The sequence below is a fragment of the Coregonus lavaretus genome, assembly GCF_964263955.1.
Source record: "Coregonus lavaretus genome assembly, contig: HAP1_SCAFFOLD_3617, whole genome shotgun sequence".
NCBI classification, from domain to species: Eukaryota; Metazoa; Chordata; class Actinopteri; order Salmoniformes; family Salmonidae; genus Coregonus; species Coregonus lavaretus.
In genome coordinates this window covers 12,568-33,019 of record NW_028157307.1, presented here as the reverse complement: position 1 = coordinate 33,019, position 20,452 = coordinate 12,568, and the positions used below count along the sequence as shown (strand labels likewise).

The following is a 20,452-nucleotide window of genomic DNA, read 5'->3' as shown; positions in this document are numbered from 1 at the left end:
AAATGCCAGTCTGTTTCTGCTCTCTCTCCAACTCCTTATGGAACTGAAATGGCAGTCTGTTTCTACTCTCTCTCTCCAACTCCTTATGGAACTGAAATGGCAGTCTGTTTCTACTCTCTCTCTCCAACTCCTTATGGAACTGAAATGCCAGTCTGTTTCTACTCTCTCTCCAACTCCTTATGGAACTGAAATGCCAGTCTGTTTCTGCTCTCTCTCTCCAACTCCTTATGGAACTGAAATGCCAGGCTGTTTCTGCTCTCTCTCTCCAACTCCTTATGGAACTGAAATGCCAGTCTGTTTCTACTCTCTCTCTCTCCAACTCCTTATGGAACTGAAATGCCAGTCTGTTTCTGCTCTCTCCAACTCCTTATGGAACTGAAATGCCAGGCTGTTTCTGCTCTCTCTCTCCAACTCCTTATGGAACTGAAATGCCAGGCTGTTTCTGCTCTCTCCAACTCCTTATGGAACTGAAATGCCAGGCTGTTTCTGCTCTCTCCAACTCCTTATGGAACTGAAATGCCAGTCTGTTTCTACTCTCTCTCTCTCCAACTCCTTATGGAACTGAAATGCCAGGCTGTTTCTGCTCTCTATCTCCAACTCCTTATGGAACTGAAATGCCAGTCTGTTTCTGCTCTCTCTCCAACTCCTTATGGAACTGAAATGCCAGGCTGTTTCTACTCTCTCTCCAACTCCTTATGGAACTGAAATGCGAGGCTGTTTCTGCTCTCTCTCCAACTCCTTATGGAACTGAAATGCCAGTCTGTTTCTGCTCTCTCCAACTCCTTATGGAACTGAAATGCCAGGCTGTTTCTGCTCTCTCTCTCCCCAACTCCTTATGGAACTGAAATGCCAGTCTGTTTCTGCTCTCTCTCCAACTCCTTATGGAACTGAAATGCCAGGATGTTTCTGCTCTCTCTCCAACTCCTTATGGAACCGAAATGCCAGGCTGTTTCTGCTCTCTCTCTCTCCAACTCCTTATGGAACTGAAATGCCAGTCTGTTTCTACTCTCTCTCCAACTCCTTATGGAACTGAAATGCCAGGCTGTTTCTACTCTCTCTCTCTCCAACTCCTTATGGAACTGAAATGCCAGTCTGTTTCTGCTCTCTCTCTCCAACTCCTTATGGAACTGAAATGCCAGTCTGTTTCTGCTCTCTCTCCAACTCCTTATGGAACTGAAATGCCAGGCTGTTTCTGCTCTCTCTCCAACTCCTTATGGAACTGAAATGCCAGTCTGTTTCTACTCTCTCTCTCCAACTCCTTATGGAACTGAAATGCCAGGCTGTTTCTACTCTCTCCAACTCCTTATGGAACTGAAATGCCAGTCTGTTTCTGCTCTCTCTCTCCAACTCCTTATGGAACTGAAATGCCAGGCTGTTTCTGCTCTCTCTCCAACTCCTTATGGAACTGAAATGCCAGGCTGTTTCTGCTCTCTCTCTCCAACTCCTTATGGAACTGAAATGCCAGTCTGTTTCTGCTCTCTCTCCAACTCCTTATGGAACTGAAATGCCAGGCTGTTTCTGCTCTCTCTCCAACTCCTTATGGAACTGAAATGCCAGGCTGTTTCTACTCTCTCTCTCCAACTCCTTATGGAACTGAAATGCCAGTCTGTTTCTACTCTCTCTCTCCAACTCCTTATGGAACTGAAATGCCAGGCTGTTTCTGCTCTCTCTCCAACTCCTTATGGAACCGAAATGCCAGGCTGTTTCTGCTCTCTCTCTCTCCAACTCCTTATGGAACTGAAATGCCAGGCTGTTTCTGCTCTCTCTCTCCAACTCCTTATGGAACTGAAATGCCAGTCTGTTTCTACTCTCTCTCTCCAACTCCTTATGGAACTGAAATGCCAGGCTGTTTCCTCTCTCTCCAACTCCTTATGGAACTGAAACACCAGTCTGTTTCTGCTCTCTCTCCAACTCCTTATGGAACTGAAATGCCAGTCTGTTTCTACTCTCTCTCTCCAACTCCTTATCGAACTGAAATGCCAGGCTGTTTCCTCTCTCTCTCCAACTCCTTATGGAACTGAAATGCCAGGCTGTTTCTGCTCTCTCTCTCCAACTCCTTATGGAACTGAAATGCCAGTCTGTTTCTACTCTCTCTCTCCAACTCCTTATGGAACTGAAATGCCAGTCTGTTTCTGCTCTCTCTCTCCAACTCCTTATGGAACTGAAATGCCAGGCTGTTTCTGCTCTCTCTCAAACTCCTTATGGAACTGAAATGCCAGTCTGTTTCTGCTCTCTCTCTCCAACTCCTTATGGAACTGAAATGCCAGTCTGTTTCTACTCTCTCTCCCTCCAACTCCTTATGGAACTGAAATGCCAGTCTGTTTCTGCTCTCTCTCTCCAACTCCTTATGGAACTGAAATGCCAGTCTGTTTCTGCTCTCTCTCAAACTCCTTATGGAACTGAAATGCCAGTCTGTTTCTGCTCTCTCTCTCCAACTCCTTATGGAACTGAAATGCCAGGATGTTTCTACTCTCTCTCCAACTCCTTATGGAACTGAAATGCCAGTCTGTTTCTACTCTCTCTCCAACTCCTTATGGAACTGAAATGCCAGTCTGTTTCTGCTCTCTCTCCAACTCCTTATGGAACTGAAATGCCAGTCTGTTTCTACTCTCTCTCCAACTCCTTATGGAACTGAAATGCCAGTCTGTTTCTACTCTCTCTCTCTCCAACTCCTTATGGAACTGATATGCCAGTCTGTTTCTGCTCTCTCTCTCCAACTCCTTATGGAACTGAAATGCCAGGCTGTTTCTGCTCTCTCTCAAACTCCTTATGGAACTGAAATGCCAGTCTGTTTCTGCTCTCTCTCTCCAACTCCTTATGGAACTGAAATGCCAGGCTGTTTCTGCTCTCTCTCTCCAACTCCTTATGGAACTGAAATGCCAGTCTGTTTCTACTCTCTCCAACTCCTTATGGAACTGAAATGCCAGTCTGTTTCTACTCTCTCTCTCCAACTCCTTATGGAACTGAAATGCCAGTCTGTTTCTGCTCTCTCTCTCCAACTCCTTATGGAACTGAAATGCCAGGCTGTTTCTGCTCTCTCTCTCCAACTCCTTATGGAACTGAAATGCCAGTCTGTTTCTACTCTCTCCAACTCCTTATGGAACTGAAATGCCAGTCTGTTTCTGCTCTCTCTCTCCAACTCCTTATGGAACTGAAATGCCAGTTTGTTTCTGCTCTCTCTCTCTCCAACTCCTTATGGAACTGAAATGCCAGTCTGTTTCTGCTCTCTCTCCAACTCCTTATGGAACTGAAATGGCAGTCTGTTTCTACTCTCTCTCTCCAACTCCTTATGGAACTGAAATGGCAGTCTGTTTCTACTCTCTCTCTCCAACTCCTTATGGAACTGAAATGCCAGTCTGTTTCTACTCTCTCTCCAACTCCTTATGGAACTGAAATGCCAGTCTGTTTCTGCTCTCTCTCTCCAACTCCTTATGGAACTGAAATGCCAGGCTGTTTCTGCTCTCTCTCTCCAACTCCTTATGGAACTGAAATGCCAGTCTGTTTCTACTCTCTCTCTCTCCAACTCCTTATGGAACTGAAATGCCAGTCTGTTTCTGCTCTCTCCAACTCCTTATGGAACTGAAATGCCAGGCTGTTTCTGCTCTCTCTCTCCAACTCCTTATGGAACTGAAATGCCAGGCTGTTTCTGCTCTCTCCAACTCCTTATGGAACTGAAATGCCAGGCTGTTTCTGCTCTCTCCAACTCCTTATGGAACTGAAATGCCAGTCTGTTTCTACTCTCTCTCTCTCCAACTCCTTATGGAACTGAAATGCCAGTCTGTTTCTGCTCTCTCTCTCCAACTCCTTATGGAACTGAAATGCCAGTCTGTTTCTGCTCTCTCTCTCCAACTCCTTATGGAACTGAAATGCCAGGCTGTTTCTGCTCTCTCTCAAACTCCTTATGGAACTGAAATGCCAGTCTGTTTCTGCTCTCTCTCTCCAACTCCTTATGGAACTGAAATGCCAGTCTGTTTCTGCTCTCTCTCTCCAACTCCTTATGGAACTGAAATGCCAGTCTGTTTCTGCTCTCTCTCAAACTCCTTATGGAACTGAAATGCCAGTCTGTTTCTGCTCTCTCTCTCCAACTCCTTATGGAACTGAAATGCCAGGATGTTTCTACTCTCTCTCCAACTCCTTATGGAACTGAAATGCCAGTCTGTTTCTACTCTCTCTCCAACTCCTTATGGAACTGAAATGCCAGTCTGTTTCTGCTCTCTCTCCAACTCCTTATGGAACTGAAATGCCAGTCTGTTTCTACTCTCTCTCCAACTCCTTATGGAACTGAAATGCCAGTCTGTTTCTACTCTCTCTCTCTCCAACTCCTTATGGAACTGAAATGCCAGTCTGTTTCTGCTCTCTCTCTCCAACTCCTTATGGAACTGAAATGCCAGGCTGTTTCTGCTCTCTCTCAAACTCCTTATGGAACTGAAATGCCAGTCTGTTTCTGCTCTCTCTCTCCAACTCCTTATGGAACTGAAATGCCAGGCTGTTTCTGCTCTCTCTCTCCAACTCCTTATGGAACTGAAATGCCAGTCTGTTTCTACTCTCTCCAACTCCTTATGGAACTGAAATGCCAGTCTGTTTCTACTCTCTCTCTCCAACTCCTTATGGAACTGAAATGCCAGTCTGTTTCTGCTCTCTCTCTCCAACTCCTTATGGAACTGAAATGCCAGGCTGTTTCTGCTCTCTCTCTCCAACTCCTTATGGAACTGAAATGCCAGTCTGTTTCTACTCTCTCCAACTCCTTATGGAACTGAAATGCCAGTCTGTTTCTACTCTCTCTCTCCAACTCCTTATGGAACTGAAATGCCAGTCTGTTTCTGCTCTCTCTCTCCAACTCCTTATGGAACTGAAATGCCAGGCTGTTTCTGCTCTCTCTCTCCAACTCCTTATGGAACTGAAATGCCAGTCTGTTTCTACTCTCTCCAACTCCTTATGGAACTGAAATGGCAGTCTGTTTCTGCTCTCTCACTCCAACTCCTTATGGAACTGAAATGCCAGTTTGTTTCTGCTCTCTCTCTCTCCAACTCCTTATGGAACTGAAATGCCAGTCTGTTTCTGCTCTCTCTCCAACTCCTTATGGAACTGAAATGGCAGTCTGTTTCTACTCTCTCTCTCCAACTCCTTATGGAACTGAAATGCCAGGCTGTTTCTGCTCTCTCCAACTCCTTATGGAACTGAAATGCCAGGCTGTTTCTGCTCTCTATCTCCAACTCCTTATGGAACTGAAATGCCAGTCTGTTTCTGCTCTCTCTCTCCAACTCCTTATGGAACTGAAATGCCAGTCTGTTTCTGCTCTCTCTCTCCAACTCCTTATGGAACTGAAATGCCAGGCTGTTTCTGCTCTCTCTCAAACTCCTTATGGAACTGAAATGCCAGTCTGTTTCTGCTCTCTCTCTCCAACTCCTTATGGAACTGAAATGCCAGTCTGTTTCTACTCTCTCTCTCTCCAACTCCTTATGGAACTGAAATGCCAGTCTGTTTCTGCTCTCTCTCTCCAACTCCTTATGGAACTGAAATGCCAGTCTGTTTCTGCTCTCTCTCAAACTCCTTATGGAACTGAAATGCCAGTCTGTTTCTGCTCTCTCTCTCCAACTCCTTATGGAACTGAAATGCCAGGATGTTTCTACTCTCTCTCCAACTCCTTATGGAACTGAAATGCCAGTCTGTTTCTACTCTCTCTCCAACTCCTTATGGAACTGAAATGCCAGTCTGTTTCTGCTCTCTCTCCAACTCCTTATGGAACTGAAATGCCAGTCTGTTTCTACTCTCTCTCCAACTCCTTATGGAACTGAAATGCCAGTCTGTTTCTACTCTCTCTCTCTCCAACTCCTTATGGAACTGAAATGCCAGTCTGTTTCTGCTCTCTCTCTCCAACTCCTTATGGAACTGAAATGCCAGGCTGTTTCTGCTCTCTCTCAAACTCCTTATGGAACTGAAATGCCAGTCTGTTTCTGCTCTCTCTCTCCAACTCCTTATGGAACTGAAATGCCAGGCTGTTTCTGCTCTCTCTCTCCAACTCCTTATGGAACTGAAATGCCAGTCTGTTTCTACTCTCTCCAACTCCTTATGGAACTGAAATGCCAGTCTGTTTCTACTCTCTCTCTCCAACTCCTTATGGAACTGAAATGCCAGTCTGTTTCTGCTCTCTCTCTCCAACTCCTTATGGAACTGAAATGCCAGGCTGTTTCTGCTCTCTCTCTCCAACTCCTTATGGAACTGAAATGCCAGTCTGTTTCTACTCTCTCCAACTCCTTATGGAACTGAAATGCCAGTCTGTTTCTGCTCTCTCTCTCCAACTCCTTATGGAACTGAAATGCCAGTTTGTTTCTGCTCTCTCTCTCTCCAACTCCTTATGGAACTGAAATGCCAGTCTGTTTCTGCTCTCTCTCCAACTCCTTATGGAACTGAAATGGCAGTCTGTTTCTACTCTCTCTCTCCAACTCCTTATGGAACTGAAATGGCAGTCTGTTTCTACTCTCTCTCTCCAACTCCTTATGGAACTGAAATGCCAGTCTGTTTCTACTCTCTCTCCAACTCCTTATGGAACTGAAATGCCAGGCTGTTTCTGCTCTCTCTCTCCAACTCCTTATGGAACTGAAATGCCAGGCTGTTTCTGCTCTCTCTCTCCAACTCCTTATGGAACTGAAATGCCAGTCTGTTTCTACTCTCTCTCTCTCCAACTCCTTATGGAACTGAAATGCCAGTCTGTTTCTGCTCTCTCCAACTCCTTATGGAACTGAAATGCCAGGCTGTTTCTGCTCTCTCTCTCCAACTCCTTATGGAACTGAAATGCCAGGCTGTTTCTGCTCTCTCCAACTCCTTATGGAACTGAAATGCCAGGCTGTTTCTGCTCTCTCCAACTCCTTATGGAACTGAAATGCCAGTCTGTTTCTACTCTCTCTCTCTCCAACTCCTTATGGAACTGAAATGCCAGGCTGTTTCTGCTCTCTATCTCCAACTCCTTATGGAACTGAAATGCCAGTCTGTTTCTGCTCTCTCTCCAACTCCTTATGGAACTGAAATGCCAGGCTGTTTCTGCTCTCTCTCCAACTCCTTATGGAACTGAAATGGCAGTCTGTTTCTACTCTCTCTCTCCAACTCCTTATGGAACTGAAATGCCAGGCTGTTTCTGCTCTCTCCAACTCCTTATGGAACTGAAATGCCAGTCTGTTTCTACTCTCTCTCTCTCCAACTCCTTATGGAACTGAAATGCCAGGCTGTTTCTGCTCTCTATCTCCAACTCCTTATGGAACTGAAATGCCAGTCTGTTTCTGCTCTCTCTCTCCAACTCCTTATGGAACTGAAATGCCAGTCTGTTTCTGCTCTCTCTCTCCAACTCCTTATGGAACTGAAATGCCAGGCTGTTTCTGCTCTCTCTCAAACTCCTTATGGAACTGAAATGCCAGTCTGTTTCTGCTCTCTCTCTCCAACTCCTTATGGAACTGAAATGCCAGTCTGTTTCTACTCTCTCTCTCTCCAACTCCTTATGGAACTGAAATGCCAGTCTGTTTCTGCTCTCTCTCTCCAACTCCTTATGGAACTGAAATGCCAGTCTGTTTCTGCTCTCTCTCAAACTCCTTATGGAACTGAAATGCCAGTCTGTTTCTGCTCTCTCTCTCCAACTCCTTATGGAACTGAAATGCCAGGATGTTTCTACTCTCTCTCCAACTCCTTATGGAACTGAAATGCCAGTCTGTTTCTACTCTCTCTCCAACTCCTTATGGAACTGAAATGCCAGTCTGTTTCTGCTCTCTCTCCAACTCCTTATGGAACTGAAATGCCAGTCTGTTTCTACTCTCTCTCCAACTCCTTATGGAACTGAAATGCCAGTCTGTTTCTACTCTCTCTCTCTCCAACTCCTTATGGAACTGAAATGCCAGTCTGTTTCTGCTCTCTCTCTCCAACTCCTTATGGAACTGAAATGCCAGGCTGTTTCTGCTCTCTCTCAAACTCCTTATGGAACTGAAATGCCAGTCTGTTTCTGCTCTCTCTCTCCAACTCCTTATGGAACTGAAATGCCAGGCTGTTTCTGCTCTCTCTCTCCAACTCCTTATGGAACTGAAATGCCAGTCTGTTTCTACTCTCTCCAACTCCTTATGGAACTGAAATGCCAGTCTGTTTCTACTCTCTCTCTCCAACTCCTTATGGAACTGAAATGCCAGTCTGTTTCTGCTCTCTCTCTCCAACTCCTTATGGAACTGAAATGCCAGGCTGTTTCTGCTCTCTCTCTCCAACTCCTTATGGAACTGAAATGCCAGTCTGTTTCTACTCTCTCCAACTCCTTATGGAACTGAAATGCCAGTCTGTTTCTGCTCTCTCTCTCCAACTCCTTATGGAACTGAAATGCCAGTTTGTTTCTGCTCTCTCTCTCTCCAACTCCTTATGGAACTGAAATGCCAGTCTGTTTCTGCTCTCTCTCCAACTCCTTATGGAACTGAAATGGCAGTCTGTTTCTACTCTCTCTCTCCAACTCCTTATGGAACTGAAATGGCAGTCTGTTTCTACTCTCTCTCTCCAACTCCTTATGGAACTGAAATGCCAGTCTGTTTCTACTCTCTCTCCAACTCCTTATGGAACTGAAATGCCAGGCTGTTTCTGCTCTCTCTCTCCAACTCCTTATGGAACTGAAATGCCAGGCTGTTTCTGCTCTCTCTCTCCAACTCCTTATGGAACTGAAATGCCAGTCTGTTTCTACTCTCTCTCTCTCCAACTCCTTATGGAACTGAAATGCCAGTCTGTTTCTGCTCTCTCCAACTCCTTATGGAACTGAAATGCCAGGCTGTTTCTGCTCTCTCTCTCCAACTCCTTATGGAACTGAAATGCCAGGCTGTTTCTGCTCTCTCCAACTCCTTATGGAACTGAAATGCCAGGCTGTTTCTGCTCTCTCCAACTCCTTATGGAACTGAAATGCCAGTCTGTTTCTACTCTCTCTCTCTCCAACTCCTTATGGAACTGAAATGCCAGGCTGTTTCTGCTCTCTATCTCCAACTCCTTATGGAACTGAAATGCCAGTCTGTTTCTGCTCTCTCTCCAACTCCTTATGGAACTGAAATGCCAGGCTGTTTCTACTCTCTCTCCAACTCCTTATGGAACTGAAATGCGAGGCTGTTTCTGCTCTCTCTCCAACTCCTTATGGAACTGAAATGCCAGTCTGTTTCTGCTCTCTCCAACTCCTTATGGAACTGAAATGCCAGGCTGTTTCTGCTCTCTCTCTCCCCAACTCCTTATGGAACTGAAATGCCAGTCTGTTTCTGCTCTCTCTCCAACTCCTTATGGAACTGAAATGCCAGGATGTTTCTGCTCTCTCTCCAACTCCTTATGGAACCGAAATGCCAGGCTGTTTCTGCTCTCTCTCTCTCCAACTCCTTATGGAACTGAAATGCCAGTCTGTTTCTACTCTCTCTCCAACTCCTTATGGAACTGAAATGCCAGGCTGTTTCTACTCTCTCTCTCTCCAACTCCTTATGGAACTGAAATGCCAGTCTGTTTCTGCTCTCTCTCTCCAACTCCTTATGGAACTGAAATGCCAGTCTGTTTCTGCTCTCTCTCCAACTCCTTATGGAACTGAAATGCCAGGCTGTTTCTGCTCTCTCTCCAACTCCTTATGGAACTGAAATGCCAGTCTGTTTCTACTCTCTCTCTCCAACTCCTTATGGAACTGAAATGCCAGGCTGTTTCTACTCTCTCCAACTCCTTATGGAACTGAAATGCCAGTCTGTTTCTGCTCTCTCTCTCCAACTCCTTATGGAACTGAAATGCCAGGCTGTTTCTGCTCTCTCTCCAACTCCTTATGGAACTGAAATGCCAGGCTGTTTCTGCTCTCTCTCTCCAACTCCTTATGGAACTGAAATGCCAGTCTGTTTCTGCTCTCTCTCCAACTCCTTATGGAACTGAAATGCCAGGCTGTTTCTGCTCTCTCTCCAACTCCTTATGGAACTGAAATGCCAGGCTGTTTCTACTCTCTCTCTCCAACTCCTTATGGAACTGAAATGCCAGGCTGTTTCTGCTCTCTCTCCAACTCCTTATGGAACCGAAATGCCAGGCTGTTTCTGCTCTCTCTCTCTCCAACTCCTTATGGAACTGAAATGCCAGGCTGTTTCTGCTCTCTCTCTCCAACTCCTTATGGAACTGAAATGCCAGTCTGTTTCTACTCTCTCTCTCCAACTCCTTATGGAACTGAAATGCCAGGCTGTTTCCTCTCTCTCCAACTCCTTATGGAACTGAAACACCAGTCTGTTTCTGCTCTCTCTCCAACTCCTTATGGAACTGAAATGCCAGTCTGTTTCTACTCTCTCTCTCCAACTCCTTATCGAACTGAAATGCCAGGCTGTTTCCTCTCTCTCTCCAACTCCTTATGGAACTGAAATGCCAGGCTGTTTCTGCTCTCTCTCTCCAACTCCTTATGGAACTGAAATGCCAGTCTGTTTCTACTCTCTCTCTCCAACTCCTTATGGAACTGAAATGCCAGTCTGTTTCTGCTCTCTCTCTCCAACTCCTTATGGAACTGAAATGCCAGGCTGTTTCTACTCTCTCTCCAACTCCTTATGGAACTGAAATGCCAGTCTGTTTCTGCTCTCTCTCCAACTCCTTATGGAACTGAAATGCCAGGCTGTTTCTGCTCTCTCTCCAACTCCTTATGGAACTGAAATTCCAGGCTGTTTCTGCTCTCTCTCTCCAACTCCTTATGGAACTGAAATGCCAGGCTGTTTCTGCTCTCTCTCCAACTCCTTATGGAACTGAAATGCCAGGCTGTTTCTGCTCTCTCTCCAACTCCTTATGGAACTGAAATGCCAGGCTGTTTCTGCTCTCTCTCTCCAACTCCTTATGGAACTGAAATGCCAGGCTGTTTCTGCTCTCTCTCTCTCTCCAACTCCTTATGGAACTGAAATGCCAGGCTGTTTCTGCTCTCTCTCTCTCCAACTCCTTATGGAACTGAAATGCCAGTCTGTTTCTGCTCTCTCTCCAACTCCTTATGGAACTGAAATGCCAGGCTGTTTCTGCTCTCTCTCTCTCCAACTCCTTATGGAACTGAAATGCCAGGCTGTTTCTGCTCTCTCTCCAACTCCTTATGGAACTGAAATGCCAGGATGTTTCTACTCTCTCTCTCCAACTCCTTATGGAACTGAAATGCCAGGCTGTTTTGCTTGACAATGCAGAGACAGACTGGCACCAGGCTGGAGTGATACAATCTGGACCAACTGGTTCCTACAGGGATGAGATGTATCAGTGGTGATACAACCATGTTGTGTTTCTCTATGTGGACTATCTGGACTGTCTTTCCCCAGTAGGGGGTGACAGGGTTTCTCTATGGGGACTATCTGGACTGTCTTTCCCCAGTAGGGGGTGACAGGGTTTCTCTATGGGGACTATCTGGACTGTCTTTCCCCAGTAGGGGGTGACAGGGTTTCTCTATGTGGACTATCTGGACTGTCTTTCCCCAGTAGGGGGGTGTGGCCTCCCATTCCTGGAGGCATTTCATTTTCAATAATGCCACACTGGAAGATGAGTCACGTTTATCTAAAGTCTAATCCAGAGACGTTCCTCTCAGGGATCTAAAGTCTAATCCAGAGACGTTCCTCTCAGGGATCTAAAGTCTAATCCAGAGACGTTCCTCTCAGGGATCAGTGTGTCTAACACAGAGACGTTCCTCTCAGGGATCTAAAGTCTAATCCAGAGACGTTCCTCTCAGGGATCAGTGTGTCTAACACAGAGACGTTCCTCTCAGGGATCTAAAGTCTAATCCAGAGACGTTCCTCTCAGGGATCTAAAGTCTAATCCAGAGACGTTCCTCTCAGGGATCAGTGTGTCTAACACAGAGACGTTCCTCTCAGGGATCTAAAGTCTAATACAGAGACGTTCCTCTCAGGGATCTAAAGTCTAATCCAGAGACGTTCCTCTCAGGGATCGGTGTGCGTTTTTCCTACCTTCTGCTCCTCCACGTCCTCCTCTATGTCCTCTCCCTCCACCTGAGACTTCCGCTTGGAGCTCGGCCCGGCAGTATCGAACGATGCCCTACACATACACAATTTGTTGAATAGTTAAACCAAGTGATAGGGCTGGGCTGGAACAAAAATGTGCACACACTCTGGGGGGTCCCCAAGGAATCGAGAAATACTCAATGGTTGCTGGAAGTGTGTGTGTGTGGTACACCTGTCTTACGTCTGGTGGATTGGTGTGTGTGGTACACCTGTCTTACGTCTGGTGGATTGGTGTGTGTGGTACACCTGTCTTACGTCTGGTGGATTGGGGTGTGGTACACCTGTCTTACGTCTGGTGGATTGGTGTGTGTGGTACACCTGTCTTACGTCTGGTGGATTGGTGTGTGTGGTACACCTGTCTTACGTCTGGTGGATTGGTGTGTGGTACACCTGTCTTACGTCTGGTGGATTGGTGTGTGGTACACCTGTCTTACGTCTGGTGGATTGGTGTGTGTGGTAGACCTGTCTTACGTCTGGTGGATTGGTGTGTGGTACACCTGTCTTACGTCTGGTGGATTGGTGTGTGGTACACCTGTCTTACGTCTGGTGGATTGGTGTGTGTGGTAGACCTGTCTTACGTCTGGTGGATTGGTGTGTGTGGTACACCTGTCTTACGTCTGGTGGATTGGTGTGTGGTACACCTGTCTTACGTCTGGTGGATTGGTGTGTGGTGGACCTGTCTTACGTCTGGTGGATTGGTGTGTGTCTGGTACACCTGTCTTACGTCTGGTGGATTGGTGTGTGGTACACCTGTCTTACGTCTGGTGGATTGGTGTGTGGTACACCTGTCTTACGTCTGGTGGATTGGTGTGTGGTGGACCTGTCTTACGTCTGGTGGATTGGTGTGTGGTACACCTGTCTTACGTCTGGTGGATTGGTGTGTGTGGTACACCTGTCTTACGTCTGGTGGATTGGTGTGTGGTACACCTGTCTTACGTCTGGTGGATTGGTGTGTGGTAGTCCTGTCTTACGTCTGGTGGATTGGTGTGTGTGGTACACCTGTCTTACGTCTGGTGGATTGGTGTGTGGTACACCTGTCTTACGTCTGGTGGATTGGTGTGTGGTACACCTGTCTTACGTCTGGTGGATTGGTGTGTGGGGTACACCTGTCTTACGTCTGGTGGATTGGTGTGTGGTACACCTGTCTTACGTCTGGTGGATTGGTGTGTGGTACACCTGTCTTACGTCTGGTGGATTGGTGTGTGGTACACCTGTCTTACGTCTGGTGGATTGGTGTGTGGTACACCTGTCTTACGTCTGGTGGATTGGTGTGTGGTACACCTGTCTTACGTCTGGTGGATTGGTGTGTGGTAGACCTGTCTTACGTCTGGTGGATTGGTGTGTGGTACACCTGTCTTACGTCTGGTGGATTGGTGTGTGGTACACCTGTCTTACGTCTGGTGGATTGGTGTGTGTGTGGTACACCTGTCTTACGTCTGGTGGATTGGTGTGTGTGTGGTACACCTGTCTTACGTCTGGTGGATTGGTGTGTGGTACACCTGTCTTACGTGTGGTGGATTGGTGTGTGGTACACCTGTCTTACGTCTGGTGGATTGGTGTGTGTGTGGTACACCTGTCTTACGTCTGGTGGATTGGTGTGTGGTACACCTGTCTTACGTCTGGTGGATTGGTGTGTGTGTGGTACACCTGTCTTACGTCTGGTGGATTGGTGTGTGTGGTACACCTGTCTTACGTCTGGTGGATTGGTGTGTGGTACACCTGTCTTACGTCTGGTGGATTGGTGTGTGGTGGACCTGTCTTACGTCTTGGTGGATTGGTGTGTGGTACACCTGTCTTACGTCTGGTGGATTGGTGTGTGTGGTAGACCTGTCTTACGTCTGGTGGATTGGTGTGTGGTAGACCTGTCTTACGTCTGGTGGATTGGTGTGTGTGGTAGACCTGTCTTACGTCTGGTGGATTGGTGTGTGGTACACCTGTCTTACGTCTGGTGGATTGGTGTGTGGTACACCTGTCTTACGTCTGGTGGTGTGTGTGGTAGACCTGTCTTACGTCTGGTGGATTGGTGTGTGGTACACCTGTCTTACGTCTGGTGGATTGGTGTGTGGTACACCTGTCTTACGTCTGGTGGATTGGTGTGTGTGGTACACCTGTCTTACGTCTGGTGGATTGGTGTGTGGTGGACCTGTCTTACGTCTGGTGGATTGGTGTGTGGTACACCTGTCTTACGTCTGGTGGATTGGTGTGTGGTACACCTGTCTTACGTCTGGTGGATTGGTGTGTGTGGTAGACCTGTCTTACGTCTGGTGGATTGGTGTGTGGTACACCTGTCTTACGTCTGGTGGATTGGTGTGTGGTACACCTGTCTTACGTCTGGTGGATTGGTGTGTGGTACACCTGTCTTACGTCTGGTGGATTGGTGTGTGTATGCGTCATACCTGCATGTCTCTCTGGTCTCCTCGATCGCCTTCAGTTCGTCTTTGCTGTTCAGAACGGCGCCGATACTGTCCGCACTCTCTGCTCCCAACTACGGGAGAAACGGACAAGTTAGCGAGCTATTAACGTTAGCTAGGACAGGAACGGACAAGTTAGTTAGCTATGGATGTTAGCTAGGACAGGAATGGACAAGTTAGTTAGCTATGGATGTTAGCTAAAAGCTATCACTCTGTTAGCTAGGACAGGAATGGACAAGTTAATTAGCTACTAATGTTAGCTAGGACAGGAACGGACAAGTTAGTTAGCTACTAATGTTAGCTAGGACAGGAACGGACACGTTAGTTAGCTACTAATGTTAGTTAGGACAGGAACAGACAAGTTATGAAGCTAATAATGTTAGCTAGGACAGGAACGGACAAGTTAGCTTTTAGCTAACATTAATAGCTATCGCTGTCTGTTAGCTAGGACAGGAATGGACAACTTAGCTAGCTACTAATGTTAGCTAGCTACTAACGTTAGCTAAAAGCTATCACTCTGTTCAAATAAAATCAAGCTTTATTTATACAGCACATTTCAGACATGGAATGCAATGCAACAGACATTTACGACAACAAACATAAGAGGATAAAAAAAAAAAAAAGAATAACAATAAAAACTGAATGACTAAAAAGCTTCCTGAGGAAAAGCAAAGGGTGTGTTTTAAGATCTCTTTTAAATGTGTCAATTTCTGTCCTAGCTAAAGATGTTAGCTAGGACAGGAGCGGACAAGTAAGTTAACTACTAATGTTAGCTAAAAGCTATCACTCTCTGCTCCCAACTAGGAGAGGAACGGACAAGTTAGTTGGATGCGAATGTTAGCTAGAAGCTGAACCAGTATCTGTGCGGTATGCAAGCGTTATGTCAAAAGACATTAGTTGATCACCAAATATGGAGATTCGCTGAGCAACTACCTTAATTTACTCCCATTATGGCCGGTATGCCCCACCCACTGGGGAGCCAGGCCCAGCCAATCAGAATACGTTTTTCCCCACAAAGGGCTTTATCAGACAGAAATACTACTCAGTTTCATCAGCTGTCCGGGTGGCTGGTCTCAGCTGATCCCGCAGGTGAAGAAGCCGGATGTGGAGGACCTGGAGGGCTGGTGTGGTTACACGTGGTCTGTGGTTGTGAGGCCAGTTGAACGTACTGCCAAATTCTCTAAAACAACGTTGGAGGCGGCTTATGGTAGAGAAGTCAACATAAAATTCTCTGGCAACAGCTCTGGTGGACATTCGTGCAGTGTATGCCAATCGCATGCTCCCTCAACTTGAGACATCTGTGGCATTGTGTTGTGTTAGAAAACAGCACATTTTAGAGTGCCCCAGCACAAGGTGCACCTGTGTAATGACCATGCTGTATAATCAGCTTCTTGATATGCCACACCTGTCAGGTGGATGGATTATCTTGGCAAAGGAGAAATGCTCACTAACAGGGATGTAAGCAAATTTGTGCACAATTTCAGATGAATAAGCTTTTGGTGCTTATGGAACATTTCTAGGATGTTTCATTTCAGCTCATGAAACTTTACATGTTGCATTTATATTTTTGTTCAGTATGTATACCGACGTAACGGGAGAAAATGAAGAAAGTTGCTCAGCGAAACTCCATATTTGGTGATCAACACATTTTGACATTAACGCTTGCAGAGCTGGTTAATGGGAGTTTGAATCTAGCTAGAAGCTATCACTCTCTGCTCCCAACTAGGAGAGGAACGGACTAGTTAGTTAGATGGGAATGTTAGCTAGAAGCTATCACTCTCTGCTCCCAACTAGGAGAGGAACAGACAAGTTAGTTAGATGGGAATGTTAGCTAGAAGCTATCGCTCTCTGCTCCCAACTAGGAGAGGAACGGACTAGTTAGTTAGATGGGAATGTTAGCTAGAAGCTATCACTCTCTGCTCCCAACTAGGAGAGGAACAGACAAGTTAGTTAGATGGGAATGTTAGCTAGAAGCTATCACTCTCTGCTCCCAACTAGGAGAGGAACGGACTAGTTAGTTAGATGGGAATGTTGGCTAGAAGCTATCGCTCTCTGCTCCCAACTAGGAGAGGAACGGACAAGTTAGTTAGATGGGAATGTTAGCTAGAAGCTATCACTCTCTGCTCCCAACTAGGAGAGGAACGGACAAGTTAGTTAGATGGGAATGTTAGCTAGAAGCTATCACTCTCTGCTCCCAACTAGGAGAGGAACGGACTAGTTAGTTAGATGGGAATGTTAGCTAGAAGCTATCACTCTCTGCTCCCAACTAGGAGAGGAACGGACTAGTTAGTTAGATGCCAATGTTAGCTAGAAGCTGAACCAGTATCTGTGCGGTATGCAAGCGTTAAGGTAAACTAAAACTCCCGTTCACCAGCTCTGCAAGCATTAAGGTAAACTAAAACTCCCGTTCACCAGCTCTGCAAGCGTTAAGGTAAACTAAAACTCCCGTTCACCAGCTCTGCAAGCGTTAAGGTAAACTAAAACTCCCGTTCACCAGCTCTGCAAGCGTTAAGGTAAACTAAAACTCCCGTTCACCAGCTCTGCAAGCGTTAAGGTAAACTAAAACTCCCGTTCACCAGCTCTGCAAGCGTTAAGGTAAACTAAAACTCCCGTTCACCAGCTCTGCAAGCGTTAAGGTAAACTAAAACTCCCGTTCACCAGCTCTGCAAGCGTTAAGGTAAACTAAAACTCCCGTTCACCAGCTCTGCAAGCGTTAAGGTAAACTAAAACTCCCGTTCACCAGCTCTGCAAGCGTTAAGGTAAACTAAAACTCCCGTTCACCAGCTCTGCAAGCGTTAAGGTAAACTAAAACTCCCGTTCACCAGCTCTGCAAGCGTTAAGGTAAACTAAAACTCCCGTTCACCAGCTCTGCAAGCGTTAAGGTAAACTAAAACTCCCGTTCACCAGCTCTGCAAGCGTTAAGGTAAACTAAAACTCCCGTTCACCAGCTCTGCAAGCGTGATGTCAAAATACATTAGTTGATCACCAAATATGGAGATTCACTGAGCAACTACCTTAATTGACTCCCATTATGGCCGGTATGTACTTCCAAAACAGGTCTAAATAAAAATGTACAAGCAACCGAAAATATGCCTATTCGGCACCTAGAATGTATTGAGCTGTAGTTGACTTCCAGCTTGCCTGGCAGTAATGAGGTTTACATGAGGTGTAAACCTGCTTGTTAATCTTTATTTAGACCTTTTTTGGAAGTATACTTAACAAAAATATAAATGCAACATGCAACAATTTCAACGATTTTACGGAGTTACAGTTCATATAAGGAAATCAGTCAATTGAAATAAATAAATTAGGCCCTAATCTATGGATTTCACATGACTGGGCAGAGATGCAGCCATGGGTTGGCCTGGGAGGGCATAGGCCCACCCACTGGGGAGCCAGGCCCAGCCAATCAGAATACGTTTTTCCCCACAAAAGGGCTTTATCAGACAGAAATACTCCTCAGATTCATCAGCTGTCCGGGTGGCTGGTCTCAGATGATCCCGCAGGTGAAGAAGCCGGATGTGGAGGTCCTGGAGGGCTGGTGTGGTTACACGTGGTCTGCGGTTGTGAGGCCAGTTGAACGTACTGCCAAATTCTCTAAAACAACGTTGGAGGCGGCTTATGGTAGAGAAGTGAACATAAAATTCTCTGGCAACAGCTCTGGTGGACATTCGTGCAGTGTATGCCAATCGCATGCTCCCTCAACTTGAGACATCTGTGGCATTGTGTTGTGTTAGAAAACTGCACATTTTAGAGTGGCCTTTTATTGTCCCCAGCACAAGGTGCACCTGTGTAATGACCATGCTGTTTAATCGGCTTCTTGATATGCCACACATGTCAGGTGGATGGATTATCTTGGCAAAGGAGAAATGCTCACTAACAGGGATGTAAGCAAATTTGTGCACAATTTCAGATGAATAAGCTTTTGGTGCTTATGGAACATTTCTAGGATGTTTCATTTCAGCTCATGAAACTTTACATGTTGCATTTATATTTTTGTTCAGTATATATACCGACGTAACGGGAGAAAATGAAGAAAGTTGCTCAGCGAAACTCCATATTTGGTGATCAACACATTTTGACATTAACGCTTGCAGAGCTGGTTAATGGGAGTTTGAATCTGAGCTTTTTGGGCGTTAGAGGCCTCTAATGCACCGAGATACTGGTTCAGCTTGAAGGGATCACTCTGTTAGCTTGCTAGCTACAAAGTATGCACAAATGCTCTATTACATCATAACAGTATAACTAATGTCTAGGGCGAACAATAACTAGCTAACGTAGCTTTTTCCACTCAACTCAATCAAGGTCAATTGTCCTAGCTCCACTGTCACATAGCAAATACAACAACATTTACAGTAAACTACGATTGTTAGCTAGTCAGCTAGCTAGCAGCACGTTACATTGGCTCACTTTAGAAGAATCCAGTCGTTTGAAAACAAGAACACAAGGCGTGTTAGTTTGCTAGGTAATATGTTCGTTACGCCAATAGCTACCTTAAGTTAAGCCGAACACATAGCTAATGTTAGAGGTCTACATTAGTTACGAATGTTAGTCAACTAACAAGTTACGTTTACAGTAGTTAAGTATCTAGATAAATAACTACTGTGGTCCTCTGTAGCTCAGCTGGTAGAGCATGGCGCTTGTAACGCCAGGGTAGTGGGTTCGATCCCCGGGACCCACCCATACGTAAAAATGTATACGCACATAACTAAGTCGCTTTGGATAAAAAGCGTCTGCTAATTGGCATATTATTATTATTATACATAACTCTTCCCCAGGCTAAAAGCTCAATTTTAGAGGGTTCGCTTGTAAACAAGACAACGCATGTTAGCTTGCTAGGTAATATGTTCGTTATGCTAATAGCTACCTTAAATTAAGCCAAACACATAACTAACGTTAGTTAACCAACATTCGTAGCAAATGTAAACATCTAACAAGTTACGTTACAGTAGTTAAGTATCTAGATACATAACATCTTCCCCAGGCTAAAAGCTCGCTTGTAAACAAGACAACGCATGTTAGCTTGCTAGCTTGTATACTAGCTATAGCTACCTGTTGAGCTAGAAGCTGGCGTCGCAGCTTCTGCTTTTCCCGTATTTCCTGTAGGCGACTATTCATTTCTTTTTATCGGTGGTTCGGTGATAGTTTTATAAAGTATTTCGTTAGTTTACAAAATGCTTGAAAAACTGTTTTCTGGCGGGAGGGGTCGGGGGAAAAAGCTAACTTCCCTCGAAAACATGAACGTTTAATCGCCTTCTGATGACGTCGACCGGCGCGACTGCTGCGCTTGTGATTTGCGTCATTGCGTCACTGTTGTGTCCTCCTCCAACGACAGACGTCGCGTCGCGTCCGTCTTCCTGCTGGTTTCAATGAGTAGACGGGCGACCACAAGATGGTGGTGTCGTATCACGTTATTCCACTGTGTGAACGCACTTGAATAATGATCGTCAAAAAAAGGGGCTTTGTCTCAATTCTCTCTCCTTCCGCCCAAAGTGGCGTAAACTTCCTCTAGCCCCATGCCTCTACCGATCCAAATGCTTTTCAGATGTTGTGGGCAGTAGTGAAGGTGTAGAGAGAGATTATTGGGATGCAGCCAAGATCACAGAAACCTCTGTTGTAATCTGCTTGTGATCTAGTAGCAGGGTTGTTCAACAGGGAAGGGCAATTGAATGCAAGCTTCACAAAAAAATAAATTGTTAAAACATTTCTAGCCTGTCTATCTATGGGTAACTAGTTAATGTTAGCTTTTTCCACTCAACTCAATCAAGATCAATTGTCCTAGCTCCACTGTCACATAGCAAATACAACAACATTTACAGTAAACTACGACTGGTAGCTAGTCAGCTAGCTAGCAGCAAGTTACATTAGCTCACTTTAGAAGAATCCAGTCGTTTTGTAAACAAGAAAATACAAGGTGTGATAGTTTGCTAGGTAATATGTTCGTTATGCTAATAGCTACCTTAAGTTGAGGCAAACACATAGCTAACGTTAGATGTTTAAAACATTTCTAGCCTGTCAATCGATGGGTAACAGGGTTGGCGTGTTATGCTCGACCGCACT

General features: G+C 45.7%; 1 protein-coding gene across 1 annotated transcript in view; it reads right to left on the bottom strand.

Moving 5' to 3' along the window:
• LOC311125548 (N(6)-adenosine-methyltransferase non-catalytic subunit METTL14-like) overlaps positions 1-19,621 on the bottom strand; it is a gene marked incomplete at its 3' end in the record, with an annotated part of 33,474 nt that extends 13,853 nt beyond the window's left edge. The window contains exons 1-3 of the mRNA XM_084199583.1: positions 19,445-19,621; positions 14,378-14,466; positions 11,928-12,015 (exon numbers count right to left, since the gene is read on the bottom strand). Coding sequence (XP_084055709.1) covers positions 11,928-12,015; positions 14,378-14,466; positions 19,445-19,510 — 243 coding nt within the window. The remainder of the gene's footprint in view (positions 1-11,927; positions 12,016-14,377; positions 14,467-19,444) is intronic.
• Positions 19,622-20,452: the final 831 nt, after the last annotated feature.